Source organism: Muscardinus avellanarius (assembly GCF_963383645.1).
Source record: "Muscardinus avellanarius genome assembly, chromosome: 4".
Lineage (NCBI taxonomy): Eukaryota > Metazoa > Chordata > Mammalia > Rodentia > Gliridae > Muscardinus > Muscardinus avellanarius.
In genome coordinates, this window is record NC_137789.1 from 111,688,695 (window position 1) to 111,706,362 (window position 17,668).

At 36.4% G+C, this 17,668-nt stretch overlaps 1 protein-coding gene across 3 annotated transcripts in view; it reads right to left on the reverse strand.

The window, feature by feature from the left end:
* The window catches only part of JMJD1C (jumonji domain containing 1C), a gene marked incomplete at both ends in the record, with an annotated part of 222,613 nt that overhangs the window by 26,248 nt on the left and 178,697 nt on the right, over positions 1-17,668 (reverse strand). For all 3 annotated transcript variants that reach the window (XM_080694232.1, XM_080694231.1, XM_080694230.1), the window contains 5 exons: positions 3,217-3,369; positions 5,138-5,352; positions 6,305-6,506; positions 12,312-14,518; positions 14,740-14,912. In XM_080694232.1, coding sequence (XP_080550358.1) covers positions 3,217-3,369; positions 5,138-5,352; positions 6,305-6,506; positions 12,312-14,518; positions 14,740-14,912 — 2,950 coding nt within the window. The remainder of the gene's footprint in view (positions 1-3,216; positions 3,370-5,137; positions 5,353-6,304; positions 6,507-12,311; positions 14,519-14,739; positions 14,913-17,668) is intronic.

Below are 17,668 nucleotides of genomic sequence, written 5' to 3' on the forward strand. Positions count from 1 at the left end.
TATCTATCTATCTATCTATCTATTGGTGGTACTGGGAGTGGAACCCAGGGGCTTTTACCTCCGGGCTATACTACTCCCAGACCTATTTTATACTTTATTTGGAAACAGGGTCTCACTAAGTTGCTGAGAGCTTCACTAAGTAGCTGAGGCTAGCTTCGAACCTGTGCGATCCTCCTGTCTCAGCCTCCCAAGTGCGGAGATTACAAGCGTGCGCCACCACACCCGACTCAAGCAGCAACTTTTTAGTTTTATGCCATCCCACTTTTTACTTTCTTGAATTTTGTGGGTCTTGTTGAAAAGTTTCTATCTTTACCTATAGGTTGGAATTTTGAACCTATGCCCTCCTAGTGTAGCTTCAGTCTCTGGTCTAACTTCCAGGTCTTGAATCCATCACAAGTTGACTTGGGCTTGGTGAGCACTGCTTTGGATCACTGCCAGAAAAGATGGGTTCAGCTTCAGCCAAAAGGTTTGGCTGTGTCATTTGGTCTGCAGGGTCCCTGTTAAAAATGGAGTGAAACCACCAATTGCTTTCAATGATGTTGTAGTCAGCCTCACAATTCAGTTTCGTGTTGGAGGTTTCTGGGGGCTGTGGTGCTGGCAGCTACCAGCTCTGACATGGCCCGGCCAAGATGGTGCTGCCGCTGCCGCCACAGGACTCCATTTACCAGCTAAGACATGTGGAGCTCTTTACAGTCTTCTGCTCTTTCTTTTAGTTCTCATTCCATTGCTTTTCAACTTTCATCTCTTGTTGAGTTTTCACTGCTTTTTTTCCCTTGTCAAGAAGCAGTCCCTGGTGATTGAGTTCTGAGTCTCAGCACGACTGAATCCTGCTGCCTTCTTCTATGCTGCCATCTTCCCATCTTCCTTATTTCTTAAATATTTTCTGTGCCAAACAGGGCTTGTGCCTGATCTTAGAACATTTATCCTGACACAAGTTTGAGGGAACTGCTAACTCATTTGCCTTTTATATTTCAAAGAACTATCAAGAGACATGTGAAAAAGCTGGTACCATATAGCTATTTCTACAATTGCTATTGTTGCCTTCATTACTAGAGCTGTAAACTTTTAAAGGACTGTATGAGGCATTCCGTTTGAAGAAAAAGTATTCAATACCCTGACCTCAAGGACAATGTTTTTCATTAATTTACTGACACAGACAGCGACTTAATGATGTGGCTATAAGAGCTTTTAAAAGAAGATCACAAAGCTCAATAAATTCAGCATAAAAAATTTAGAATTGTTGTTTCATGAAAAGCATAGATTGAATAAAATTCAAATCAGTCTAAAACCGGTTATCTTTAGAAACTTTGACTTTCCTCTCTAAAGCCTACATAGCAACTTATGGTTTTTTATTATATTTTAGACATTATCATTATATAAAGCTATATATTAAACTACTCATGATGAGTTTTATTAAAATGTTTAACAGTGAAATAAAATATATCAATAACAGAATATAACTCAAGGTACAAGTCATACTTGACAGATACAGTCACTAACAAATTAAAGTCACTTCCAAAAGTGATGATTTTTAAGAAAAATACCTCATCTTGCTAAAAAAAAAAAAAAAACATCCCCAACAGCTTACATGTATAAGATGTAGCAAAACAGAAGAACACAAATGTAATAGGAAAAAGGAAGATACAATGCTTGTTATATCATGAAGTTTTATAATAATGTAGCTAGTTCAATCAACCGAAAACATCAAAATACATTTTTAGCTGGGCGTGGTGGCGCACACTTGTAATCCCCGCGCTTGGGACGTGGAGACAGGAGGATTGCGCTGGTTCAGAGCCAGCCTCGCTGGCTTAAGAGACCCTGTTTCCAAATAAAAATATAAAATAGGTCTGGGAGTGTAGCCTGGAGGTAGAAGGCCTTCCAGGAACCCCAGTACCACCAAACAAAACAAAACAAAACAAAACAAAAACAAACAAAACCATTTTTATGAAATATTTTCCTCTCTCTCTTCCTTTCTTCCCTTCCTTCCTCCCTGTGTCTGTCTATCTCTCTCAGTGGTGCTGGGGGTTGAAACCATGGTCTTGTTCATGTTAAGCAAGTTATCTGACATCCTCAGGCCCTAAATAATATTTAACTGCCCCAAATTAATTTCTTACTATTATTTTATATTTTACTCATTACACTAATCATGCATGCTAGTATCCCAGAAAAATATAGCTGCAGATATGTTTGGACATGGTCCCACATGTTCAAGTCTCTTTGGTAGTATATGATGTATACAAAAAGGAGTCTGAGAGGGTAAGGCTTTAATAATTCTATCAGTAGAAAAGCTACTTTAGAATAGTTTCAAAGCCTGTTTTCATATAGAGCTTTTTTCTTTTTTTTGGCAGTACTGGGGATGGGACACAGGGCATTCTACCTCTGAGTTACAGCCTCAGCCCTATTTTTTATTCATTATTTTGAAACAGAATCTCAATGAGTTGAAAAGGGCTTCACTACTGAGGCTGTCTGTGAACCATGATCCTCCTGTCTCAGCCTCCCAAGCACTGGGATTACAAGCACGCGCCACCACGCCCAGCTTATAGAAGATTTCTTAATTCTTTAAGCCTTGGAGGATAAATGGCACCAATGGCAACATATTCTTGAACTAAGTGTCTGTGTGTGTGGGGGTGTACTGGGAATTGAGCCCAAAGGTCATTCTATATCCCTAGTCCTTTTGATTTTTTAAATTTTGAAACAGCCTAAGTTTCTGAGGATGGCCTTAAGCCTGTTATTCTCTTGTTTCAGCCTCCCAAGTACTAAGATTACAGGTATGCGCCACCATGCATGACTTTTTGAACATTTTTACCTGAACTTTATTAACCAATATTTAGGGGAAAAAAATCAAGTCACATTAGTAAGTATTCAATTGTTATGAAGATGAATGACTATAACAGATTCTACAATTTTCTAGAATCTGAAAGCAACAAGAAGTAACCTAAATGTGGACTACGCTGAGGAATTATTTGCCTGAAACAAGAAGGTGAATACACTTGGGCTAAAATAAGTAGTGCAGTTTCATTCTAGAAAATTTAGCCATTAAATAGGCTGAGGTTATTACTCCTCTTAAAAACATAGTTCACAAGACTTCCTTTTAATTACTATAATAGTAGTAAAAAATTCATAATTAAAGAAGACAGGAAAAATGCAACTAATTTCCCAGATAAATGATCCTAAAAAATAAACCAGAGATTCTAATTTAAATAGTTATAAACCAACCTCTAGAACTCTTCCTCTCCTTTGCCTTGTAACAATCCAAACAGACCACAAACCCACATTTTTGGCACACCCAATGAATGTTAAACAGTGTTGCTTCACATGCATCACACATCTCCCGGACTCCTCTCACTGCTCTTTTCCAAGCAATTTTGGCTGAAACACCAAGAAAACAGAAATTTAAAGGCAATCATGTTCGTTTCTATGTACTTTTGGCTGAAACACAGCAAAAGTAAAAATTTAAAGGCAAACCAAGTATTTTTCAGGTTATAGTAACTAAAGACCACCAGCAGATATCCTCAAGTAATCAGTATTTCTAAAAGAAATAATCATAGTGAAACTAAAAATGGCATTTTTGACATCATGGGCTGAATAATTCCTTTTTTATTTTTTTTGGTGGTACTGGGGATGGAACCCAGAGGAATTTTACCTCAGATCTACATCTTCAGCCTATTTTGTATTCTTTACTTTGAAACAGGGTGTCGCTAAGTAGCTGAGGCTGGCCATAAACCTGTGATCCTCCTGATTCAGCCTCCCAAGTACTGGGATTACAGTGTGTACCACCACGCCCAGCTTTGGAATCCAGGGGAATTCTATCTCTGAGCTATACCCCAAACCCTATTTTATTCTATATTTTGAAACACAGTTTCACTAAGTTGCAGAGAGTCTCAGTAAGGTCACTAAGAAGAACCTCACTAAGCTGAGGCTGGCCATGAACCTGAGATCTTCCTGTCTCAGCCTCCCAAGTACCAGGATTACAAATGTGTACCAGCACGCCTGGCTTGAATAATTCATTCTTGTGCTGTGTTATCCTGAGAACTGTGGGATATTCAGAGGTATCTGTGCCGCTGCCCTATTAGGTATTAGCAGCATAGCCCACTCCCTTTAGTTTTACAACCCAAAACGTCTTTTTGTTTCCTGGGGGACAAACCACTAATTTTGGGGAAGGAAAGAAAAAGAAGGTAACATTTAAAGCATATACTATGTTAGGTATTTAAATTAAATGCTTTATATTTAGGTAAACATAATTAATATAGTTACTTTAGTAAATAAATCTATGGGGTAATTGTATTTTTCATTTCATAGACCTGATATTCAGAGTGGGTATTTGCCAAATTTCAAACTGTTAAAAAATAAAGATGAGATTCAAATACAAAGAACTGGGATGAATTATATTATCTTCTTTTTCTTTTTCTTTTTTTGGGAGAGGGAATAGAGGGTATGCAGACACTGAGAAATGAACCCAGGGGCATTCTACCTCCAACTTATATCCCCCTTTTTCTTTTTATTTTTACAGTCAGTCTCACAAAGTTACCATGCACTGGTCTTAAACCTGAAGTCCTCCTGTATTGAGATTATAGGCATGTGCTACCATGCTAGGTTTAGATTGTGTTTTTGTATGGCAAATGATAAAATTTCACAATTTTGTATCCAAACAACTTTATTATAATTTATGTTATAATGGCAGAAAGAGAAAAGCTATTAAGTTTCATAAATGGTTAATCCATTCAACTTAATCTAAAAATATAACTGTAATGTTAAGCATATAAAAATATATCATTATTGTAATTAAAAATCAACTAGGTAAGATTAGAGACTTCCAGAGATTAAACATAATTAAAATTTTTGTTTTCCTAAATAAATTCTTAAGCTGGGCATGGTGGCGCAAGCTTGTATTCCCAGCATTTGGGAAGCTGAGACAGGAGGATCAGGGTTTGTTGCCAGCCTCAGCTACTTAGTGAGACCCTTTGCAACTCAGTGAGACCCTGCTTCAAAATAAAGAATAAAAAAGTAAGGCAGAAGATGTAATTTGGAGGTAGAATGCCCCTGGGTTCCATCCCTAGTACTGCCAAAAAAAGTAAAAAAAAAAAAAAAAAAAAATCCTAAATATTAGTATAGTGCATGCTATATTTAACTTTCTTACCATCCTTTTTGACCCAGGATAAAGCTGTTTTTTCAGATGTTACTAACTGACAGAACTTGTCACCTATTATTTCCAAAATATATTTAGAGGTTTCTATGTCTAATTCATCATCTTCATAATTTTCATGTGTCCACAAACTCATAGCTTCATCATCATATTGGTCAGGAGAAGAGAAACCATCTATTCTGACCACTCCATTTTTACTAAATGATAACCTAAAACATTAAAACACAAAAACATTAGATACCAAAATTATGTTCAAATTACATTATAAATATATATTACTTAAAAATAGGGAAACAGAGTAATCCTTCATATATGCTTTAATAATTGATCAGTTAAAATAACTCATGAGTATTAAAACAAATGGCAAATATAAAAGAGTACTATTTGATGTTATTTTAAGAAGCAAGACCCTCTTTATCACTCATACTTAATTACTTCCAATCAAATGAAAACTACTTCCTCAAGAGTTAAGAGATACCCACTCTTGAAGATAAAAAAAAGCCAAGTACATATGTACATAAACATTTTCATTGGCATGTTATTAAAATGATTTAAGAACCCTTGGTAGTTTATTCTGAGCCTATTAATGTGTTTGATTTCTCTTAGCTTCTGACATTAAATAATGTTTTAACTACTCTATTCAAAGCAAAGTTAAGGACGAATGAAAGGCAATATTGCCATTGTCTTACTGGCTGGTGGTTATTCCTCTGTTACCTGGCACTTCATCCTTCTTCTCAAACAGGATATCTCAAATCCTTTATTTTTCAAAGGGACATCAACAACATTCCTTTTACCCCTAGTTCTCATACTTTTCTTTTTTTTTTTTTCCAGTACTGAAGATGAAACCCAGGGACATTCTACCTCTGAGCTATACCCCCATTTTTTTTAATTCTTTATTTTCAAAACAGGGTCTCATTAAATTGCAGGCGACATCACTAAGTACCTGAGGCTGGTCACGAACCTGTGATGCTACTGTCTCAGCCTCCTAAGGACTGGGATTAAAAGCGTGCACCATCACGCCCAGCTTTAATATTTTAAATTATTTGTCAGAAACTTGGAAACTCACAGATTCACTCCCACATCAAGAAGGGCTCCTGAGAATAACAATATAATTCCAATACACAATAAATGCTTTTCCTCCAATGTCATATTTTCACTTACCGTCTAAAGTAGTAAAATCTACAAAACACTGGTGAGTGAGTTGGTTCTTCTCCTTTTTTACTACGAATAAGTCTACATTCACGGCACTTTTGTAAATTAGGCCCTATTTCACAGCAGGAGTCATCCTGTAGAAAGGATTCCCCAGTTTGCTTCAGCTTCTTGACTTTTCGCCAATCTTTTAGTACTGAACGAGGGATTCCAGCTGTAAAATTAGTAGGAAATTATTAGCAAGATTATGTTGTATAGAAAGATACACTCTTGAGAGGAAATTCAAGTCCAATATACAACTGTGACAACACAGTAAAATTAAAGGGCATTAGAATTCCAGGTTATGATTACCAACTAAAAGATTCACAGCTGTATTTTTTGTTTACTTGTTAATCAATTTTACTAACCAGATAAACTCACACTCTTATGTAGTGTACTGAGTAAATTTTCCAGCTGATTGAATTATTTACAGAATAACTATTCCTATGTATGTAATTGTAAACATGATTCATTCATATTCTACGTACATCCATAACTAAAAATAAACTCTATTATATATATATATAAATAGAGATTACGTTTCTCTATTATAATACCCTCCATTTGATATCAATATATTGATGGCAGCAGTACCCTTTATAAAAAAAGGATTTGAAGTAAAAGAAAAATACATTAATTTGGCTTTTTATTGAAGCTTAAAAAAAGACAAAAAGAAAAAAGAAACAAACAAAACAAACAAACAAACAAACAAACAAAAGCATCAAGACAGGTGCAGGAGCATGAGTCTTAGCTACTTAGGAAGTTGAAGCAGGAGACTCACTTGAGCCCAGAAGTTCAGGACCAGCCTGGCCAATGCAGAGACCTAGTTTCTCTCACTCTTTCTTTTCTTTTCTTTTCTTTCTTTTTTTTCCAGGAGGGCATTCTACTGCTGAGCTTAACCTATAGCCTAGCCCTTTCTTATGTTTTACTTTGAAGCAGAGTGTCACTATGTTGCTGGGGCTGGTTGCAAACCTGCAATCCTTCCGCCTCAGTCTCTTAAATACTGGGATTACAGGTGTGCACTACTGTGCTCAACTAAAACTTTGTCTCTTAAAAAGAAAGAAATACACAATCTAGTATTTGTAGGAAAAAATCGATTTATTTACAGCATTCTACACATCATTGCTCCATTACTTTTATTAACTCAAGCTTAACAGTAGAATACTGATCAAGTAATCTTACAAAGCAGACCAGAAGTAACCCCAAAAGTTATTACATAAGTTAAATTTTGCCTATTAATTTTTTTTTTTTGTAGAAATGGGGATGGAACCCAGGGGTATTCTACATCTGAGATACATCTCCAGCCCTATTTTTTATTTTGAAAAAGGTTCTCACTAAGTTGTAGAAGGCCTCACTAAGTAGTTGAGGCTGGCTGTGAACCTGAGATCCTCCTGTCTCAGCCTCCCAAGTACTGGGATTACAAATGTGTACCACCACAGCCGGCCTGCCTATTAAATTTTTTAAAACATATTTTTACCAAAATGCAAGCTATTTTGGGATCAGCAATATTTGGTGACTCAAACTTTTACATATGCTTATTCTGCCATTCTAATATATCTAAGAAACAGACATTAGATTTACATAGTATCCTATTTCTTTCATATTGAAAGAACAAACTGCATTTCCTACTCTTGTGTATTCTATTCATGACTACTATGTATATTAGAGATACAATAATTCTGAAACTATGTATATCTTTGGTAAACTTTCAACAACTCTCAACCAGAGCTCCTAATACATATTTGCTGATAGTATAAGTAGTATGATTACAGAAAAATCACCCATCTTGCAGGAGAAGTACTGTATACAAGACAATGTGGCTCATTGAAAACTAGATCCAGTTATTATCACCTGTAGGATTGCTGCCTGGTTCTTTACATGTTACATGTTTTCTCCTTTACTCTCTCTACTTTTAGGTAAGAAGCCATTTGGCTCAATGAGAGAGGGGGGGGGCGGAGGGAGGGAGGCCCAGAGACAGACAGACAGACACAGAGACAGAAAGACATCACACACACACACACACACACACACACACACACACACACACACACACAGACACCACACACTACTTATTATATAATTACATTTCCAAAAGACTTGTATAAAAGGTATGTTATTTTCTCCATTATCTGTACAAGAGATTTTTTTTTTTTATCAACAAACTATAAAAAAAGTTAGCAAGCTTTTGGAAGTCAGAATGAACAAGAGAAATGGCACACTGCTAATTTTTACTGACATTTTTCTTTACATAATTTATTTAAAGTTATTACACTAGAATACTAGAATAAACCAAATGCAATCTGTTTCTATTTTTTACTAGGAAATAATTTAGTTAACATGTTAATTTCAGAAAATGAAACAGTTCATAGTATGGATTTCCATACCATTGTGAACAAATTTTTTAAATTTAATTAATTTATTTATTTAGCGGTCTGGGAGTAGAACCCAGGGGCATTTGACCTCCTAGCTACACCTCCTGCCCTATTTTTTATTCTTTATTTTTGAAACCAGGTCTCACTGAGTTTGCAGGGAGTCTCACTAAGTAGCTGAGGCTGTCTGCGAACCGCTATCCTCTGGTCTCAGCCTCCTGAATGCTGGGATTACAAGCGTGTGCCACCACGCCTGGCTCAGAGATTATTTTAAAAGTCTGCTCATACACTTTTGGTACTAAGAAAAAATTAAGGTATGAATAACTGACTAGAAATGAAACCATCATAAACCAAGATACACAGGAACTGTACTTCAGGAAAAAATCCAAATGATTCCTACTGTATTGGAAGAACAAAGTATATTTGTCTTAGAATACATTATCATATTACCTTAAAGCAGGAATTATTTAAAAATATTAATTTAAAAATGTTCACGCTTAGATGGGGCATGGTGGCACAGGCTTGTAATCCCCATTCTTGGGAGGCTGAGACAGGAAGATCACACAGGTTTGAGGCCAGCCTCAGCTACTTAGTGAGACACTGTTTCCAAATAAAATATAAAATAGGTTTGGGAGTATAGCCTGAAGGTAGAAAGCTTCTGGGTCCCACCCCCCTCAGTACCCCCCCCCACACACACACAGAGTTCAGGCTTAATTTTGTCTGTACATTCAGGAACAATCATATCACTGGTTACATATAATTCTCTTATGCAAAAAAAGCCTCAACTCTTTTCTAAGGTCTAATTAAGTCAAATGTACTAGTAATTGCAATTATTAAGCTGTAAATCAGAGAGGTATAGAAACTGAGCAGTTGTATTTCCTGCCTATAGTACTACTGCTACTCAATTTATTTCCTCTGTATTAGAAGAATGAACTTTGATGGTTAAAATGAGAACCTCATTATTGCAGCAACTTTGTGATGTTTTAGTATAATCCTTACAATTGTATGCATGTGTGTTTTAGAAAAGAGGAGGACTCAGCCAGGCATGGTGGTGCAAACTTGTAATCCCAGCATTCAGGAGGCTGAGGGATCATGGTTCGCAGACAGTCTCAGCTAGTGAGGCCCTCTGCAACTCAGACCCTGTTTCAAAAATAAAAAATATTTTTTATTTTGAAAATAAGGGGGGGAGTATAGCTCAGAGATTGAATGCCCCTGGGTTCCATCCCCAGATCCACAAAAGGAAAAAAAAAAAAAAAAAAAAAAAAGAAAGAAGAAAAGAAGAAGACTCAAAAGCAGGAGATTAAGACATATACCTAAAGGGAATGCTGAGATAGCTATAATAGAACTATATTTATTTTAAAAAACTGATCTATTGTCTGCCCAGTATACCAAAACATGCAGTGAGAGCAGATGTTAGTTGTGAAATTTAACCTGATCATTTGTGAGAAAAAGCTATTTTTTTTTTTTTTTTTTTTTGCACAGTGCTGAGGGTGGAACCCAGGAGCCTTCTACCTCTGGGCTACACTCCCAGACCTATTTTATATTTTATTTGGAAACGGTCTCACTGATTTGCTGAGAGCCTCACTAAGTAGCTGAGGGCTGGCTTCGAACCTGTGCAATCCTCTTGTCCCAGCCTCCCAAGTACTGGGATTGCAAGCGTGTGCCACCACGCCCGGCAAAAAAAGCTAATTTTGATGGGAAAAATTTCAATATTTTCTGTATAAACACAAAATTCAACAGGGATTTTAAAGGCAGTAGGCGAGAAAATGCCAGTAGTCACCCTTACAATCCTTCTTGATTAAACAGATAATTTCAGTTGAAGACAACTGTTAAAATACCTTTCAGCCTAAATATTTATTAACCAATAAACCATTGTGAAGAATTTAAACAGTACTATAATAAAGGACCACACATTCCAAAGCAAATTTTAATTATGTGACACAAAATATGCACTTTGAGATTTGTTTTAAAAAGAATGAATGAATTACATAGACATTCACACGAAGAATTGTTGATTATTATGTTTTGTTTATATACTAGGCCATAAATGACTAAATCTAATTATAATAGTAATAGTATAGTAAATAAAATTTCTTCCTTATATTTTATATATCTAACTTAATGGCATTATCTAAAATCTTTAAGTTTGATATCGAGATACTTAGTCAACAAGATGTACCTAAATCAGTGTTTCTTTTAAGAAGTAGCAACTTTTTTTGGTGGTTCCTGGAAACCCTTCTACCTCCGGGCTACATTCCCAGACCTATTTTTATACTTTTATTTGGAAACAGGGTCTCTTAAGCTAGTGAAGCTGGCTTCAAACCTGCGTAATCCTCTTTTCTCCACCTCCCAAGCAGGGGGATTACAAGCATGCGCCACCACACCCAGTCGTAATAACTTCTGAACCTTAGTTCTCTATTGACAAATCCACAAATATCTGCTCTAGTAACAGGAAACTGAGGAGGAGAAAGAGACAAAAACATGCCAGCCTTATCTCTGAAATGCTAAGGTTTTAAAATATATATTTGGAGATACATAGGCTAATTATAGTTTAGCCATTAGAGTTTTTGTACATTATAGGGCTTACAGATGTGTTAAAAATTTGGTGGGCAGGTTCAGGTTATACAATTATGTAAAAATTAGTCATAAATAGTCAACTTCTAATTATTAAAAGCAAAATGCAGCAGATAAAGACATTCTATAACACTAAAGCATAATCTATTATATCATGCTTTAGAATGTATTAAGAAACACATGAAATATAACTATACATTTATACTACTGCGTGAAATCATATTACATGCTCTAGTACAAGCCTAACTTACTTTTCAAGTTGATCATAACTAATGACAGCTCTACTAAACATTGAAAAGATCAAATTCAACACACGAAATAGATTATCCATTTAGATTTAGATATTCCTAGACTTATGAAAACCCCCAACTTAAAATTAGAGCACCAGAACAAAAACAAAAACTCTGCCCACAATTAATAAATGATATTTCATAGTAACTTAATATTCCTTTCAACTTGAACAAATGGGACTTAAATAACCTTTCTGAAACAAACTGTTACCAAGACTTGACTAAGCATTACAATATGAGGAAAAAGGTACACATTTCAAGCCATTGTCTTAGGGCTTTTACTTGAAAACAAGTAATGAGTTTCAAGGTGAGAAGAAAATATGTACGTCACTTAGTTAATTTCATAAATTTAACCTTAGTAGAGTTTTCTAAGGGTTAAAAGATGGAGGTTCTCCATCTGTGTTTTTTGTAAGTTTAATTCAGGTATTTGAGTACTCAATACTAAAGGAAATGTTAAGTGAGACAAAAGAGAAACAATTATTGACCACACTAAGCCTATTGTGAATTCACTAGAAGGAGTAAAGAGGACACATAAAGAAAAAGCAATACTGTATATAATCCAAATTCTCTATATGTAGAAATGAGGTCAATAAGAAATATACATTATGTATTATGAATATATATGTAAAGCTATGTATGCAAATAAAAACAAGATGTCTTTCAACTCACTAATTTTTTTAGAACCACATCATTAATGCTGAAGCATTCAGCACATTTTACCTGATCGGTAAGATATTTACTTACCACTATTACTGTTGTTCTGCAACTTCAATTTACTTTTTTCTTTGGCACTTCTGCTAAGAACTCCATTGGGTTTCAAATCTTCCTCTACTTCACCTTTTCTTTTCTGCAGATCATTTTGCTTCTTTTTGTAAGTTGGCTTAGGTTGCCTTTTAGTTCTTTGCTCTGACTTGCTTTCACTTTCATCAGAGTCTCCACTTTCAGAGCCAGATTCATAAGTTCTTTTGGCTTTTCTCCTATTGACTTTATCATCTCTTACATATTTATCAACTATGATTTTACTATCTACACTATTTTGTATATCATTAGATGTAGAGGCTATTAAGTTGACAGAACATGGCTTAATAATTTCTGATACAGAATTCCCTGAATTTTCCATTTTATTAGTATTTTTATCTTCTTCTGAATGTCTAGTAAGCCAGGCCTTTTTCAGCTTAGTATGGTAGTTTGGTTGACTTGCCTGGGATGGTTGCCCATTTCCTACAGAGTTTGCTTTGTTAATTGTACTACAGATTACAGTGCTATCCAGGGGAAGGGAGGCTGAAGCTGTCTGATTTTTCACAGCATTAAGTTCAGTCTCACTAAAATTACTACTTTTATACTGAGCTGCAGCCAATGCCGCCTTGTGCTTTTTCAAATGGATAAAATCACTTGTGCCTGAGAAGCCAGTGCTGGGCTGAACAGCACTTCCTGTTTTACTACTGGCTGGGGTAACTGAAACTGTGGTGCTGACACTGCATTCCTGTGTTTGAGCCACTGACTGACTGGTATTTTTTGAAGAGGTACATTCTAAGGATGTAGAGGCCAAAATGGTATTTGATAAAGAGTAAATTATTTCAGAACCACCCCAGCTGGAAACATTGGTGGTAGTAGCAGCAGATGTAAATACATCTGTTTTGGTATTAGACACTGTGTTTACAGCAGACATGACTGAAGTGGAAACACTGCCCTGTGAGACAACCTCAAAGTTTTTTTCAGATTTGATATGAGTACTCTCTGAATTCACATTTGGTAGAATGATTCTTCCAGTCTCTCCAGCTTCTGCTGGCTTGAGGAAATCTGTTCTATTTGCCCCGGCTGAAGATCTTTCACTAACTCGATCTTTGGAAGCTGAGTGCATTGCTGCCATGCTATCAATTTTTGTACTAGAAGGTGGACGCACTATGACAGATGCCACAGCAGCCTGTGACTTTCCACTGCTTTTCTCCACATGCCATTCAGCTTTCTCTTTGTTGAGGTTATTATTAGACCTCCACATTTCTGTCAAACTCTGTTCAGAAGAACTCTTAAAATTTGCCTGAGAGTCTTTTGGCTCGGGAATTAAAGTTGGAGGCTTCTGCGATTCCTGAACTTTCCTGCCAGCATTTACTGGCATCACTGGAGTTAAAGTTGGAGGGGAAAGGCTACTATAGCTGCTTTCCTTTCGTTCCAAACTGTGATGAATTGGTGGGTGAAATACTGGTGCTCTATGTAAAGCAGGCATACTGCGGAGTGTATTTGTAGAAGAAACTGTCAAATGGGTAGGACTCCTACGATCATTTCTGAAAGTTGTTACTGAGTGAGATGCAATTTGATGGGGAAGATGTTCTGGTATCTTGCCTACTAAACTTTCACTTTCTGGTTGGTGTTTAATCAAAGGTGGAGGTTTTGAAAGAGATGATATAAATGAAGTCAGAGTCTGAGGATTAGCTGTTGCTGCTGCAAGGGCATTACTTTGTTTTTCAGTGTAAATATTTGAAACCTCTTTGGATGGGTAGGATCTTGGTGGTTCATTCACCACACTATTGGAGAGTGTAGTAAAATAGTTACTTTGGGGCAAACTCTGAGGCACTGAGTGCTTCATTTTATAAAGTTCTGATACTGAGCGTTCTACATCTTTATCTTGTTTGATGACATGGCTTTTAGGACTAGAAGAGGATGATGCTACTCTGGAATAATTCTCTCTCTCACACTCAGGCCCCTTGATTTTAGTTGTAAAAGGAGCAACATCAATACTTTCTTGAAGAATTCGACGATGTTCCTCCTTGTATTTGTTTAATCTCTCTCCAGGCTCCTGGGGTGGTCTCTGCAACTGATTTAATACTGGATCCACAAAATGCCTATGCAAGTGGCAATCTTTTCCAGTCTGTGACCTATTTAGATCTAAATCATTTTTTGCTGATGAGGATGCAACAGACCGTAATGGTTCCATAAAAGCTTTCCTCTCTAATTCTCTGTAAAGAAAAGACAAAAAGATGGTTTCTATGCAGTACATTATGAAAGTAAAACATACTGTTGCATATTCTCTAATATTATCAGTAAAAAGATATACCACTACAGAAAGAATAGCACTTTTTCAAAGTAAAAAAAGTCTATAGTCTTAAGATGTTTATTAACTATTTAAAAAGTGAATTAAAAATTATTAAAGACAAGTTTTAAGCATTGGTGAACTTACTCTTTATGGTGATCTACTAAAGTTTTTGTCAATGGTGGACTGGAATGTGCTGTAATTTTAAGAGGTCGATGAGGTTCTGCACTGGAAGGTCTGACAGGAATGTGACTAAGTAATCCAATACCATCTGCTGAGGTCACAGGGGTAGGTTGATGTAACCAAGGACTGGGAGAACTCTATTAAAAGAGAAACCTAAAATTAATTACTAAAAAAAGCTAAAACTCAGTATCACAAAACTTTAATAGAATACTTAGGAAACCTATGATTTTTTCTAAATGAATCTCAAGAGAAATATTAAAATATATAACTAGTATAATTAGATGAATTCTTCCTTTTTTTTTTTTTTGGCAGTACTAGGGAATAGAACCCAGGGGCTCCAAGATACATTCCTAGCCCTATTTTTTTTTTTATTCTTTATATTGAAACAGGCCTCTCCAAGTTGCACAGGGCCTCACTAAGTAGCTGAGGCTATCTGCTAACCGTGATCCTCCTGTCTCAGCCTCCCAAATGCTAGGATAACAAATGTGCATCACCACGCCGGGCTAGAATTTTTCCATTTTAAACAGTAAACTAATCAGTATTAAAATAGTAACTTCTGGAGGTTTACTGTTAGTTTATTTATTTACTTATTTATTTCTGCGGTACTGGGGATGGAACCAAACGGGTTCTAACTCCAAGCAACACCCCCAGCCCTATTTTTATTCTTTATTTTGAAACAGGGTCTCACTGAGTTGCAAAGGGCCTCACCAAGTAGCTGAGGCTGTGCACAAACCACGATTCTCCTGTCTTACAGCGTTCCAAATGCTGGGATTACAAGCATGCACCACCATGCCCTGCTTTACTGTTAATTTATTAATAGTAGGTCTTGAAATCAGTACCTTTAATTTACTGTAAATGATGTCCAAAGAACTTAATTCATTCCTAAGATTCTAATACTTCAAGAACATATGTTGCAACTGGCCACAATGTTGCATGCCCACAATGCCAGTGACACAGGAGAATGAGGCGGGAGGACTGCTCATTTGAGGCCAGACTAGAAAAATTAGTGAGATTCCCATCTTACAATAAAAAATATAAAAAGCTGAGGACATAGGCTCAGTGCTAGGGCATCTCCTAGATTCACTCTCCAGTACCTCAAAATACTGCTAGCAGCAAAACAAAATGTAATTCTTACATACATTTAATCAGAAAGAGTTGTAATTACGTTCATTTGCCATCTTTTGTCATAAAAAATTAACTTTATATAACATTTATTTACAACTGGTAGATAATTATATCTTTAAGGCTATAAACATTTTAACTTTTCCTATGTCAATATGCTATCTTTCTCATATATGTGGTAACAGCAACCTTTATATTGAGGTGTACAACTAATTACATGCTTAAGGATTCTATTTTTTTTGGTAGTACTGGGGGTGGAACCCAGAGGTTTTCTACTTCTGGGCTATACTCCCAGACCCATTTTATATTTTATTTTGAAACAGGGTCTCACTAAGTTGCTGAGAGCCTCACTAAGTAGCTTAGGCTGGCTTCGAACCTATGCGATTCTCCCGTCTCAGCCTCCCAAGCGTGGGGATTACAAGCGTGCGCCACCACACCCGGCTACTACATGCTTAAGGATTCTTTCTATGCTATGACTCACTGATACTCTTTCAGAACATGCCTTATGAATTGGTACATAGGGATAACAGTAAAATGATAGGAAAATACAACCAAAGGAGGTTGTATTTTCCAAATTCAACAATGAGAACAAATTCTACAGTTCAAAATGATATTGCAAAATCAATATACACAAAGATATAGTGCTATAAAATTATTGAGATGAAAAACACACTGTAGCTATAAACTTCACATAAGAGAAAACTACATATGTATACACAAAGATTGCTTTAATATATAATAGCACAAAAGGCCTCTGTTCGCCAGGTGTGATGGCGCACACTTGTAATCCCAGCATTCGGGAGGCTGAGACCGGAAGATTATGGTTTGCAGACAGCCTCAACTACTTAGTGAGGCCCTTTGCAACTCAGTGAGACCCTGTTTCAAATTAAAGAATAAAAAATTGGGCGGCAGGAGGTATAGCCTGGAGGTCAAATGCCCCTGGGTTCCATCCCCAGATCCGCCAAAAAAAAAAAAAAAAGGCCTCTGTTCTACAAGATGCAGAAATGCAGAAATCTTAAGTTATAAACAATTATAGCAATAATTAGTTTTTGCTCTTTAACATATAACTCAAAATTATTTCTAAATCTAGTGCCTTATGCTTATATATTTTCCTCACTTGTATTTTTTGGTGTTACCAGGAATTAAACTCAGGAACAGTACATTCCCCTACACATATCTTTTTTCACCCCTTTTTTTGAGGCAGGGTCATGCAAAGTTTTCCAGGGGGACCTTGAATATGAGATCTTTCTGCCTCAGCCTCTGGAGTGGCTGGGATTTACAGGCATGCACCATCAGACCAAGCCTTTTTTTTTTTTTGTGGGTCTGAGGATGGAACCCAGAGGCATTTGACCTCCGAGCTACATCCCCTGCCCAATTTTTTATTCTTTATTTTGAAACCGGGTCTCACTGAGTTGCAGAGGGCCTCATTAGGTAGCTGAGGCTGTCTGTAAACTGCGATCCTCCAGTCCAGCCTCCCGAATGCTGGGATTACAAGCATGCACCACCACACCTGGCCCAAGCTTTTTTTTTTTTTTTAAGATTTAATAATACCAGGGTACAAAATACTCACTTTTGCTCAAAATATTAAATTTATTCCTTTATTTTACAACTTTCATAAATAAAAAATAATGTCTGATATGTTCCTCTTTTTAGTTTTAACATTTTCTGGGGGACAGTACTAGGGATTGAACCCAGGGCATGCTAGGCAAGCACTCTACCACTGAGATATGTTTCTTATAATTGGAAATGACCTAAAAAAATGGACCGACAA